This window comes from Girardinichthys multiradiatus, chromosome 7, assembly GCF_021462225.1.
Source record: "Girardinichthys multiradiatus isolate DD_20200921_A chromosome 7, DD_fGirMul_XY1, whole genome shotgun sequence".
Classification (NCBI taxonomy): Eukaryota; Metazoa; Chordata; class Actinopteri; order Cyprinodontiformes; family Goodeidae; genus Girardinichthys; species Girardinichthys multiradiatus.
Window position 1 is genome coordinate 22,388,795 of NC_061800.1, and position 13,814 is coordinate 22,402,608.

At 39.1% G+C, this 13,814-nt stretch overlaps 1 protein-coding gene across 7 annotated transcripts in view; it reads right to left on the reverse strand.

The window, feature by feature from the left end:
* Positions 1–13,814, reverse strand: part of myo16 (myosin XVI) — a 166,435-nt gene that overhangs the window by 59,434 nt on the left and 93,187 nt on the right. For all 7 annotated transcript variants that reach the window (XR_007038984.1, XR_007038985.1, XM_047370409.1 and 4 more), the window contains exons 13-21: positions 13,164–13,291; positions 9,981–10,086; positions 9,102–9,219; positions 6,880–7,027; positions 6,452–6,569; positions 3,045–3,162; positions 2,283–2,354; positions 1,237–1,378; positions 552–624 (exon numbers count right to left, since the gene is read on the reverse strand). Coding sequence is in view for 5 of the 7 variants with exons in the window: in XM_047370409.1 (XP_047226365.1) it covers positions 552–624; positions 1,237–1,378; positions 2,283–2,354; positions 3,045–3,162; positions 6,452–6,569; positions 6,880–7,027; positions 9,102–9,219; positions 9,981–10,086; positions 13,164–13,291 (1,023 nt within the window). In the remaining 2 variants the exon portion in view is untranslated. The remainder of the gene's footprint in view (positions 1–551; positions 625–1,236; positions 1,379–2,282; positions 2,355–3,044; positions 3,163–6,451; positions 6,570–6,879; positions 7,028–9,101; positions 9,220–9,980; positions 10,087–13,163; positions 13,292–13,814) is intronic.

Consider the following 13,814-nt stretch of genomic DNA (forward strand, 5'->3'; position numbering starts at 1 on the left):
CCTTAAATTGAGAACTAATTATTAAGCCGTTTAACGCTTCTTTGACCTTCAGGTTCTGGGCAATGTTTCCATTATTCTGTTGTGTTTTTTTAATGTTCGCTGAAATGTTGTGTTTTTGCAAAAAGTGATTGTGCTTTTGGTTTTACTGTTATGTGTTGGTTCTTGGACAAAATATTTTTCTAAAAACATAATTACCATCTCATAACAACCGCTGAGACAGAAAGCAAAAGAGAGGGAGAGAGAGAGACTGGTTTGAGAGAGACTGCCTACATGTGGAACATAGATGGTCATTGTGTCAGTGATCAGTTCATCTGAGGACAGCTGAAAATCACGCCACAGTCAGCCACAGACCTCAGCTCATTCATTACAATTATACAAAAAATGTTCAGACTTGAAAAGCTAAGAGCTCCAAATATTTCAACAATTTGACTAAGATAACAAGATCACAAATTGTTCTTCAGCTCAGCTCAGCTACAGGGACCCTATTTCAGGCAAGAGTTATACAATTTATTTTTGAATTGCGAAAATCTCAAAGGAAAACCCCCTCTCACCTGTTCAAATGCATTTCTTTGAAATTCTTCAAACCCAAACACGTCCAAGATCCCAATTTCCATGGCAGGGTCACTGAAAAAATAAAGCAAGTAAAAAACATACAAAAGATATTCATTATAGCACTAAGTTTAATTTTCAGGATCAGTGTGAGTCTGGTGTGATGCTACACCAGCAGTAAAGCTGGTGAGGGTGTACATGCAGCAACAGAAAGAAAGGGAGTGGCATGAATGTGACTAATGTTGACTAATTTATTATATTTAATGGCATGTATGTAAACAAGGCAAAGCAAAAACACATTCCAGGAGATGCACTGTGGGTTTTTTGTAAGGGTGTGAAAGGTCTCCACAACACCAACACCGAGGATCCCATGACTTCCCCCTGGGAGTGTTTATGCGTTTTTGTGTTTGAGTGTGTTTTTGTAAGACCTTCAAGCATTATGGACCTTGGGTGTGTCTGCTTGTTAATTTTCTGTTTGCATTTCATTGTGCATTCCTAAACATCCATGTCATGCATGTAAAGTATTACGAACCTTCACTCCACAATAAAACTTTAGGGGGCTTGGAAACGCAACTATTTGTGTGCAGATGACAGATGTATACTTCGGTGATAGTGAATGAGATGGGCAGGAGCCAACAGCTGGGGATTTTTTGGGTGATGGTGAGTATAAACACACATAGCACATACCCAGCACTGTCATCCTGTCCATGAAGGTATTCGTTGATGCTGTTGACCAGATAGTAGAAGAGGCGCCCGTAGATGGATTTAGCGAGCTGGTCCCTGTACTGCTCTGCCATCTCTACAGTGTGGCGTCTCGTAATCACATCACCTGAGGTAGAAAGGACCAAAAATTACAATTTCTGGCACATTTAGAATTAAAGTTGCATTTCTGTAAAGTCTTTAATTTCAGATCTTTTCAAGTAAGGGTGCATATGATGTTCAAAGTACATAAAAAGTAAAACTAGTTTAGATTGATTACAACAGCTTATTTCTGTTAATTGTATACTTTGAGGGCCTGCACGGTGACGCAGTTGGTAGCACTGTTGCCTTGCAGCAAGAAGGTCCTGGGTTTGATTCCCAGGGTCTTTCTGCATGGAGTTTGCATGTTCTCCCCGTGCATGCGCGGGTTCTCACCAGGTACTCCGGCTTCCTCCCACAGTCCAAAGACATGCCTGTTAGGTTGATTGGTCAATCTAAATTGCCCTTTATACAATATATTAATACTTAATGCCTGTATGATGTGAGCACGTGAAACCAAAGTCAATTCCTTGCTTGTGAACACAATCATGGCTGATAAATCTGATTCTGGTATTTTCTCTAAAGATCATCCTGGATCAAGTGGGTGTTATTGTAACATTTACCACCTACCTAAACGTTTTGCAGACAAATCAAACTACGCCTTAGCTGTTCTCTCCTTCCCAGAAAAACAGTATCACATTCGGTTCCAGGGAGTTCACCTGAATTCAATACTCCAAAAACATGAATCATCCACATAAACCCCACCCAAGAATTTATCAAATATTATGATGATCAGTAATTGATGCCCCGGGAACTCCAGAACTTGTTCAAAACTGCTCAGAGGTTTTAAGTCCTACAAAGGGACTTGCTCAGTATTAGAGAGATGGCCATAGTGTTATGCCTGAGTTAACGACGTTTCTTCAGTGGTGAGGGTAATTCTTTGCACAAAAATAAAAACCTGAATAAAGTATTGGTGAAGGTTGTTAGGTCAATACCTTTGATGTACTGAACGTCAGAGGTGAGGGCAGTGCTTAAATCATTAGCGGAAACCTGCAACAATCCAGCAACTGGGAAAAGGAAGGGAGAGAGAAAAACATCAGGAAGAGTAAACAACATGACGAAAACCTGAAAAATAACACCATTAAACCATGATGGAGTATCTGAAAGGTAATGCTGATAACCTCCCAGAACCAAGTGTGCTCTGATGATGATGTCACGCTGACAGCACAAGCTGAACTCTGCTACAGCTGATTCCTGCTCAACTGATGGGAAGTGCTGGCAGCGATTAGTCATTATTGGACTCGTGAGCAGAATCCATAAACAAGCGGCACAAACAGGTGACAGCAAACCCTGAGACCCTTTCCTGACATCACCAGCCATGACTTCACGTTTCCCTGACAACGGCTGACTGTTTCCAGTCTGGGCAATGACGTTGTTGTTTATCACTTTTCAAAGGGTCAGGGGTCGCAGGAGCACATGGAATGAGTGCCTAATGACAAAATTAAGCAAAAAAGAGCAACTCCAAACGAAAGAAGTGTGCCTCAGACTTGCTCTTTCAGACTGTTTGCTGCTGGTTGCCAAACATGTGACTGTCTAGCACCTAGGTATTTCTAAATCAGACATTCTAGGGGAAAAGTGAGAGATGAACAAAGACGACAGGATAAAGATGACATGGAAGCATGATGGGCTCCACTTTCCCCGGTAACATTTTAGTAAAAATTTGGAGATGAGGGCCCAGCCATGATGGAGGCACTGACCTCTCTCCAGCAGCTGCAGGTCAGAAAGAAAGGCGGAATTGGCTTCTGTGAGGGCAGTGAAACGTAGGTCCCCAATATGGAGAACAGCAGAAAGCAGCGTGAACACAGAGTCAACCTCCTAGATGAGAAAATGAAAGAAAGGGAAAAAGTATGTAATTAGAGAAAACTGAGAGATAATAGAGTAAAAAGCAAACAAAATGTTCAAATTTTACATTTTGTTTTAGAAAAAAAACAGCTGTGATCTAACCTTCATCTATCTACACCACATGAGATGCAGAAAACAAACATTATTTATTGCAAACATGATGGTAATGGTCTGCACCAACATTGTAATCCTTTAACTTGAGGATTTCCACAATGTGCTACATGGTGTTTGTTTTATTTTCCCATTTAATCAATTACACACCTGATGCCAGGTGTTGAGAGAATGTTCAGACCTCTACATTGGAGAAACCTAAGTGCTTAAGTAGAAGTCAGCTGGACCTTTTCTCCTGTTTTTTAGAAGACGTTTTGGCTCTCATTAATAAGGCTTCCTCAGTTCTGACATTGGTTTGAAGTAACGGGCTTATAGGTTGTGATCAGAACAATTACTGAAGTCACTAATGGCTCATTTTGGACACATGGTTCACTGGCTCTACCTACGATTTAGATCAAGGTTTGGGTTGTTAGTGGTGCACAAAACGATGGGCCACCTCAAGAACTAGCTCACTGGGTAAAGAGTCAGTAGTTCATTTTGTTCTCTAAGACAAAGGAGAGTCCTGAAAAGAAACCATTTATGTTAAACACCAACACTAAATAGAGAAGGTGGTTTTGGATTTCATGCTTCTAACAACTACAGTGCAGCCTTGACTCGTCTCGCCAGGTGGTTTTGCAGCCATTGAGAACAAAACAACCCACGTGTTGCCATCCTTAGGGACATGTTTGGATTGTCAGATGACAATGGACCAAACTTTAAAGCTAATGGAGGGAAGGGCAAGTGACTAATCTGGCCTTAATGGTCACATTAGTGTGATTATACTGATAACTTACAACTGAAGAAGCCTTTTGAATGAGAGGTGAAATGTCTTCAAGAAACAAGTAAAGAAGCCTAGTTTACTTCTATTTAAGCACAGAGCAGAACTACAAATCCTGGAATGAATGTCTTCAATACTTCTAAAAAATGTTAATGAAAGTAAAAAGAAATGAAGGACACAAATTCCTAGACAGCTTAATGTATATTAGTACAGAAAATCCCTGTGTATGTACAAACTTTTTCATACATAAAATTAAGATTGTTTAATTAGCATTTTAAAGAGCTTGCAAAAGTAATTGCAAGTCAGAGTGAGATCGAGAACGAAGCAGATTTTTTAAACTAGTTACAATTGTGGCTAATTTGCTTATTTATAACAATCTCTGAAGTTTGCTTAATTGACAGAAAGTAGTTGTACAAAAATACTTTATTTAATGTATTATTACACACAGATAACCAGAGTAAATATGAATACTTTTTAGCAAGCAAAAAAATCGGTTCAAACTAGACCCAATGTAATAAGTGGTTGTGCCACCCTATACAATAACTAGTGCTATGAAGCTCTTTTAAATGGCCCACCTTGTTTGACTGTGAGTATATGTGATGTTCTTCTTAAATGCTATCAGTTTCCCACAAAATGTAACTGACACACCTTAATAAATGTCTCACTCCATTGCATCAGTCTGCAGCATATCCAGTTTTGGGGATTAAGATGTTTTATTTTTATAAATTATCTTGCTTTATTACAATTTGTCAGATGATCTGAAACAATTGGGTGTTGAAAAAAGCTAACTCACATGCAATGGTGCTGAATTTCTTGAAACAGGAATAAAAGGAAAATAACATCATAACATGTAGCAATTTGAAAAAAACAAGTGTCTGCTTTTTCTCCTCCCACTCCTCTCCCCTGTCACTCTGTCCCTCACTCTGTGCCCTTCAACAGAGGACACCTCATGGAAAACCCCATTTTACGCTTCCCTCTGAATCTCGGAGGTGGGGGGGAAGTCTGAGTTGGAGGGTGTGTGCTCGTGAGCGTGTGTGAATATATGTCTGCGTGTGCACTCTGTCAGTGCAGGATATTGGAGCTGTCTCTGTCTGACACCCTATACACAGAGCGACTGCCACCTCCTCCTTCCCCTCATGTGCACAGAGGAGAAGAAGAAGAGAGAAGGAGAGCAAAGCAGTGATATAGGGAGCTTTAATGACGATTGACCCTTGGGTCTGGACTGGGAGTCGTCTCTTGATGAGAACATAGACAGAGACCAATGGGGGGTCCATCACTTCTACTAACACTCCTCTACCCCCACCTTGCAGTCTTATCCAGTTGGATGGTAGTGTCCTATGATAACACCACCATCCGTTGCTGTATTCATCTATCCCTTGCGCCATCCCATGTGTATTGGCTGCTGCTGGATTAAAAGGTGAGATGATGGTCACCCACTGCTGATAAATGCTAAATGGGTGTCTAAAAATAGAACCTGATAATGGTGTGGGAACACAGCTAGTGGTGCACAGGACAAACAGTAGCAATGCACACTAAAGGCACATATGTTAAGTTTTCTTAATTTCTTGCATTTTCTTGCATTTAGACACATTTCAGAGCTTTGCATAAATGGTTGGTTAAGTACTTTTTGAATGAGGTGTCTTAAAACCTTCCACGTTTTCAATGTCCTCTCATCTACCAGCTATTTATGTTTGTGTGGGCAATCCTTGTTTAAGCTGCATTAGTCAGTTTCATATACCCCAAGTCACTGTAATTATTTTGGTCTTAAATTTTAAATAATTTAAATAATTTGAATATATAATAAATAAATTGGACAGATTGACCAAAAGTCAGTTACAACCTGGGCACCTTTATGCCTGCTGGACTAAGAAACATACAAACTCTGTTGCACCTTGGAGAATAACTGCAGCAACATCTTCTTATCTCAATAAATTAGAATTGAAAAGTGAATTTATTTTAGCAGTTCAATTTAAAGAGTAAAACTCATATAGCATTTAGATTGATTGTATAGTAAGTATGCATTTAGTATTCTATTAACTGTGAAATGTTTCTCTTATGGCTTACACATTCATGGGACAGGAACCTAACAGTTGTCCAGCACACACCCTCCAGAAAGAAGGATGCCACAGAAATTACAACTGCATTCAAAGGATAATGAACATTACATAGGCATACTTTTTGGTAGCCCGAAATTTCTGTTTTAAATTTTTTTTGTGAAACATAACATATAAGCTTCACTATTTGAAGTGAAGCACTCAAATGAACTTTTCAACGATGTTCTATTTTATTGGGATGTACCTGTCAGGGACATGTGACTTCAGGGAGAGTGAAATTTAAACTTTTACTGTACGTCTATCTACAACCTTGACCAAGCAGATCTTGCAGATCAATGACCTGTTTGTTGAAGCCCAGGGCTCGCAGGGCTTGTTTGACTGCAGCCAGATCCTCCCTGCTCTGGGCAGAAGCTGGGGCTACAGGAGGGCTCTCTCCTGGAGTTGGTCTAGTAAGATACCTAGTGAAAGAAAGACATAAGGGAGCAACTTTATTAAATGCTTTGGCAGTCAGAAAAAAAGTCTGAACATAAATTTAAATATAGATAGGAGAAACTACATATGTATGATAAATTATTATGGTGGGGGGGGGTTGTATTTAGGTTGTAAACCTGTAGAGCTGCATAATGCATGATGAGGATAAAACTGGACTTGAAGGTTTTCAAACTATATTCAGATTTTACATCCCCACAGCTTTGTTATCAAGACCGCAAGAACCATTTGTCTCTTTTAATTACCACTTTAATTCAGTATTCTTATTACACAACATACCTATGAGCCAGGATATTATTGAGATAAAGTGCACTCTTGTCCTCTGGGGAAAGGCCTTCAGCCATCAGATAGAAGATCCGGAAGTTATGTTGCTGAGGCGGTAGGTGAACTAGACGTGTCTTCTCCAGCATGTAGGTGTACATGTGGGCTTAAACATGACACATGATATTTAAGTCAGAACAAATATCTTTGATTACTATTGATAAAACAGCTGGTAATCATTACCTTTGTAGTTTTTGTGTATGAATGGATGGATGGATGGATGGATGGATGGATGAATGGATGGATGGATGGATGGATGGAGCATGAAAGCAGAAGCATCTAAAATATTTTATTTTAGCTTTTACTGCCTCCTGGTGGTGATTTACAACAATGACGCTATTATTTTTGACCCTATCAAAGGTGGAACTTGCCCAAATTTAGCGTGTTGGAACGCTACGTTCATTTAACCTGATCGACATTTTATGCAACAGAGAAACATAAAGTAGTCCATTATTGTAAAGTGGAAGAAAATAAATCCTAAATTTTGAAAAACAAAAGCTTTTATAAGGCTTTCATCTAGAGACTGAACATTTGGCACATGCTTAAGATCAGTCAGATTTGATGGTAAATGTCTGCAAACATAATTTTTCACATCTTGTAACATATTTTCCTTTGGTTTAGGTCTGGTCTTTGACTAGGCCTGAGGCTCCACTCCAGTCTCAAGTCTTCTGCACCCTCTAAGAGTGCATGGCTTGTGGCAAACTCCAAAGACTACCTCATTTACTCAGGCTGGCTTTAAATACCAGGTAGCACCACGACATTCTATTCCTGATCTTTTATATTTATTGTTTGTTCTAATGGTTCTATGCTTTGTTTTACTGCTGTGATTGTAAAGCACTTTGGTTACCATAACTGGCTGTGTAAAGGGTTTTATAAATAAACAATTAATTGATTATAGCTTTCTTTATGTTATGAGAAGAAAAGTTGCTTTCAACTCATCACTCCTCTATAAAGGGTGGATTTGTTACAAAGGCTGCTTCTCTGAGAAGTATTCTTCTTGTCAAGTTTGTTGGTTTAGGTCAGGGGTCTGCAACCTGCAGCTCTGGAACCTCAAGTGGTTCTTTGGACCTTTCACAATGGCTCTTAAAATCTACAGTTATTCAAGAGGAATAATTACATTGATAATTGATAATAATTGCAGTTTTTTGAAAACAGAAGGACACTAAAAATACCAGTAATATTTTTAGATCCATTCTTTTTGTCATTACGTTGAAAACTATGTGCTTTTTTAAATACGTAATTTTACACAGTTATCAACATCCCATAGAAGAAAATGTTTACATCCACGTTTTGCGAAAGTTTCTTTCTTTCTTTTTTTTGAGACCTAAACAATGTTTCTTTAAAAAATTACAAGTTTGCTATAGTAGACAGTTGTCAAAAATGATACAAAAGCTCATGTAACACTTGTGTCTCTAAACAAGTTTTATTAAGCAGGACTCGTGGCAAAAATGGCTCTATGGGATATAAAGGTTGCTGAGCCCTGGTTTAGATTGACAGCCATGTCTTAATACCTTTTTATTTGTGCTCTACTGCTTACATATTCAGACGATGGGTTAAAAAGTGCTCAGGTATTTCAAAGCTTGAATATCAGTTTGTAACATGACCCTGCTTTAGATTTCTGAACAATTTTATCTCTGATCTTCCTTCTGTGTTCCTTGGTTTTCATGAAACTGTTTGTTCACTAATGTCCTTTGTAAGACATCTGAGGTGGGTTCTACTGATTAATTAGCTAAATTAGCTAAATCCTGACTAGCACCGGATTTTATTTAGAGTTTCAGAGTAAAGAAAATAAATAAATACTACACTTTTCATATTTGCATTAGCAAAAAAGTAATGTACGATTTTCTTTCCATTTCACAATTATGCAGTACTTAGTGATCATCTTTCAATGAAAACTGCAATAAAACAAGTCATAATAATAATAATAATATTAATAATCATCATCATCATGTTATATACATTTTTTTTTTTTTTGAAAATGTAGAGAATAAAACACTATGTAAAAAAAGGCTTATATATGTGATTAGAAGAAGGTGACATGTAAATATTCTTAAGAATGAAATATAACATGAGTGAAACACCTGTCTTAAACATAAGCGGAATTGAACAAAAAAGAAAATAAATTTGTGACATTTGATTCAGATTCAGTGCTTCACAATCAGATGTGGAAGTTGCATTACCTCTCAGTATTGTTCTTTCATTTTCACAAAACTGGATAGTTAGCAGCTTGATAAAACGGCTTGAGTTGCTGTTCCTTGGGGTCTTTGCGTGACCGAAGGCTTCCAGAATACAGTTTACCTGTATAAATAACCAACCAGCTCATGTTTCAGAGTGAAATAAAGCATAACACCCTTTACAAAAAAAGAAAATATCTTCGTTACAGGAAGAAAAAAGAACCACTGCTTCAACTCCTCTTTTTTTCCACTAGATGTCAGTGTAAATCTATGATGTGAGCGTTATAATTTCGTGTCCCGGGAAAAGTATGACCCAGATAAGCCCACATAACAATGACTTCATTAGAAAAGAGCATTCTCTGATTACCATTATGATTTTTAAAAATCATCCTCAAGGCAAAACAAGCATGCTGTGCTATGTGTTGCAAATATAAACCGTAACAACTAGAAACATGTAAAAAAAAGCCATACTATGCAAAGTGCTGACGTAATGATACCAGTTATACCAATGTTAAACACATACTATGTTTTGTTTTCTGTTCGGTCAGGTTTAGAAAATGTTTTATGCATCTTCTTTAAATAATTATTTTGAGATCAAAGAGTACACAAACTTCAACTGTGTATCTAACAAGCAAGTAGCTATTATGCCATAAATAAAACACTAGCTAACATCACTGTATGGAGGCAGGAGGCACACAGGGATTCACAAGTTTGTCAATGAGAACTACAGAAAAGAAGAAATTACCTCTGCTATCTGACACCCAAAAGTAATGTGAAGGACACAGTTCTACCATCATTGCATCTTCCTGAATCACACAAGCCTACAGAGAACCCCTCTTTAACTAACTTGACAAACATCTTGCAGACAGACACATTTAGACTTACGTGTTTCATTCTGGGCTCTAACCCAAAGCCTTTGGGGCTGGAGCGTGCTGTCAAGTGTCTCACAATATGCTTACATGCTTCAGTTTTCCCAGAACCACTCTCACCACTGAAATGACAGAAGCAGACCATCTTCCGTTAAGGTCTCTCATGCAGTGCTGTACAAAAGTATTCATACCCCTCAAACTCTTCCATATTGTATAACATTAAAATCACAAACTTCAATATTTGTAATTGAGATCTTAAGTGATAAATCAACACAAAGTAGTGCTTAACTGTAAAAGGGGAGGATTTTTTATTTATTTAACTCCAATGCAATGATCTGACTTTAGAGTCCACTTGTGTCTAATGTAAAGTCAGCATATATGCAGCTGATCTGTAAAGGCCTCAGAGGTCTGCCTCAATGGCTGCATCATGCTGTGGGAATGTTTATTTTCAGCTGGAGTTAATGGGACGATGTATAAAGCTAAATAAAGGGCAATTCTGGAAGAAAACCAATAAGAGATTGGGAAGGACTTGAGACCTAAATATACAGGCAGATTTACAATCAAATTATCTAGATTAAAGCATATTTAGGTCTCTGAATATCCCAGTGAAAGTCCAAACTTAAATATAATTGAGAATATGACTTGAAAACCAATTTTCACAGATGCTCTCCGTTATCTGCTTTACTATCTCCCTTAAAATACATTGTACTGAAAAATTGTTTGAAATATTATCATCCCAGTCATTGCTTTTATTTCCTTATGTCTAAAGGCTTTATGTTATATGGCCTATTCCCACACTAATAAAAATCTTTTGTATGCAGTAGTTGCAACAGCATGTCCATAAACTTTCATATCAATACATATTAAATATCAAATGATCTGTGACACCCATATAGAGGACCACAATGTTAAATGTTTAAACATGCTTTGCTCTTTAAACCTTTTCCACCACAACAGACATTTTAAATCTCAAGAAAAAGCTGAAATGCAGCTTTGCACAAGTCTCTGAAGAGTAGGTGTGAGATGTTAGTCATCAGGGTGACATCATCTGTCCCCTGTGTTAAATGTCCCCACCTATCTGACATCTTAGCCCTCAGGGACCCCCACCCTTTACATTTCCCACCCATTGACTGGCTGCACACTTTTGCACCCAAGATGCCTGGTAATTTTCTGTTGACTGGATATTGAGGCTGACATAAGGCTCCCCTACAGTACACACACTGATACTCACTGACAGGCAGGGAGATTAGACATGCATAGTAACACCAAGCAGATGGCTTGGGAAGGTCAGAAGCCCTCACTAAAGACCGCAACGTGCTTTCAATGTGCTGTTTGGATGTGTGTATGTGCTACTTTTCAAAGTCCAAAGGTCTTTCTGCAATCTTTTCATTTAACAATGTTTTATTAGATTTTAAGGGCAGTTTGTTAGAGCACTTGCCTCAGGAGGGATCTGGGCCATTGATTGCCTGTAAAAGCAGAGGAGTGAATATATGTGTGTGTACTTCGGCATACATATGTGTCAGGCAACAAGGAGATCCACGGCCCAACAGAATGCCCAACCAAAAGTTAAACCGGAGAAGGAGTGATAAAGTGCAAGGAAGGTATTGAGGAAATGGAAACGTGTGCACATGTGACTGCACAGCACAAAGTCACTGGGAGTGTGTTTGTGTGTGTAAGTGAGATGGATAGCCTGTGGCCAGGGCACATTAACTCTCTGCCAGACTGGTTACGACTCAGTGGGAATGTCACTGGAGAGCCGGAACAGGATTTAATTGCAATCAGGGTACCACGTCAGTCCGGTCGAGGACAAAGAGCACAGCTCTGCAACCCTCCCAGCAAACATCCATCTCTGTGAGAACGCTGAACAGGTCTACAGCTTGGTTTGGGCTCAGAGCTATTAATCTTTCTGGACATGTTTAACAGGTTTGCACCTGAGGGGAGTGGGCAAACCAAGTGGTCAACTTGCCAATTATTTACAATTATGTAGCTATAAAAATGTCATACCAGTTCTGGTCTCACATAGAATGCCTTATAAATGCATTCACACCTCACACCCACTGAACCTTTTCACATCTTACCACATTACAACTACAAACCTAAATGTCTTTCATTAAGATTTTACGTGATAGACCAACACAAACTATAACATAACTGCACAACAAAAGAATACATTGTTTCCAAAATTCTTCAAATATAAAAATTTTAAAAGTGTGCCATGCTTTCATAATCTCTCTTTACTCTGATACCCCAGATTAAATTCAGTGCAACCAAATGCCTTCAGTATTTAGCCCTCCGAAGTCAATACTATGAAGACACCTATGACTTCAACTAAAGTTTTTTGGGGGGTTTGCCTCCAACAGCTTTTGTCATTCACAGACTGGAATTTATGCTCGTTCTTCATTGGCAAATAACTTAAATTTGGGTAGATTGAATAGAGAGTGTCTGAACTGTAATTCAGGCCAAAGATTCAGGTCTGGACTTTAAATATGCTTTGATTTAAACCATTCCTCTGTATCTCTAGCTGTTTGTTTAAGGTTCTTCCTGCTGGAAGGTGCAGCCTCTAACAGGTTTTCTTCCAGGGTCGCCTTGCTTTTAGATCCATCTATCTTCCCATTAACTCCAACTAGTTTCCCTGTCCCTGGTAAGAAAATCCTCCCCACAGCATGATGCTGATATCACCATGTTTCACAATGGAAATGGTGTGTCCAAAGTCTTTCTGGCAAGCAGAATGTATAGGAAGTACGCCAAAGAGTTGTATGTTGTTCTCACCTGACCAGAACACCTTCTTCCACATGTTTGCTGTGTAGCCTACATGCCTTGTGACATCCTTCAAAAAGAAGGCCTTACAGCTTTCTTTTAACAATGGCTTTCTTCTGAAATTCTTCAAAAAAGGTCAGATTTGTAAAGTGCTAATACTTTTGACAGAATCTCCAACCTGAGGAGCTACTCCGGCTGTGGCATACTCTTTCCATTTTTAGATGACTTAACGAACAGTGCTCCCTTATGATCTTCAAACCTTGGTTTGGTGTTCTATAACCCTGCATTAACTTCTTCAGAACTTTATCTCTGACCTGTCTGGTATGTTCCTTGGTCTTCATGTTGCTGTTTGTTCAGTAATGTTTTCTATCAAAGCTTACACTGCAGAATGTCTTTGCAACTGTTAGATGGTGTGTTTTTGCACAGAATGGAACGGGTGTACCTCAGGATGAAACACTGTGGGCGTCTCTCCTGCTGCATCATGTGGTACGCTCTCTCAGCTGAGGAGAAGATGTGAGGTGGCAGAGAAGAGCACAGGCGACCAGTGGAGCTCAGGTACAACTGACTCACCTGAGAAAGAGATGGAAGCCTTACATAAGATGAACACACAATCAGGCAAGGGATTGATTTCCAACAAGACAGCGAAACTACACAGGGTATCATTGTTTCAGAGTGTGCGACTGAGTGTTCAACAAAAAGATGTGGTGTACCACTCTAAGTAACCATGCAGCTACAGTTTATACAAACCTAAAATAGAATAGGATAGATTTTAGATATATTATGAGTTTGTCATTGCTAAACTGAGAGCAGATGTAAGATCCCTGTGTGTCCAGGCCAGCAGCGGTGTGCAAGTGTTGCATTGGTGACTGCAGAAAAAAGGGATGGAGGAGGGTTTGTGCACCATGACACCAGAGAGGTTGACAGATGGCCAGCAAAACACACATGTTGGGACATATGTCCTTCTCACACTGGCTCCGCTCTACTCCTGCACACAGCCTCACGTCTGGGTATAGGAGCCTGGAGTGAGTCCAGACAGAGGCTGTAATGGGACATCCAGAGAGCAACGAAGATGCTTTCTCCTTCCAGCTATTTA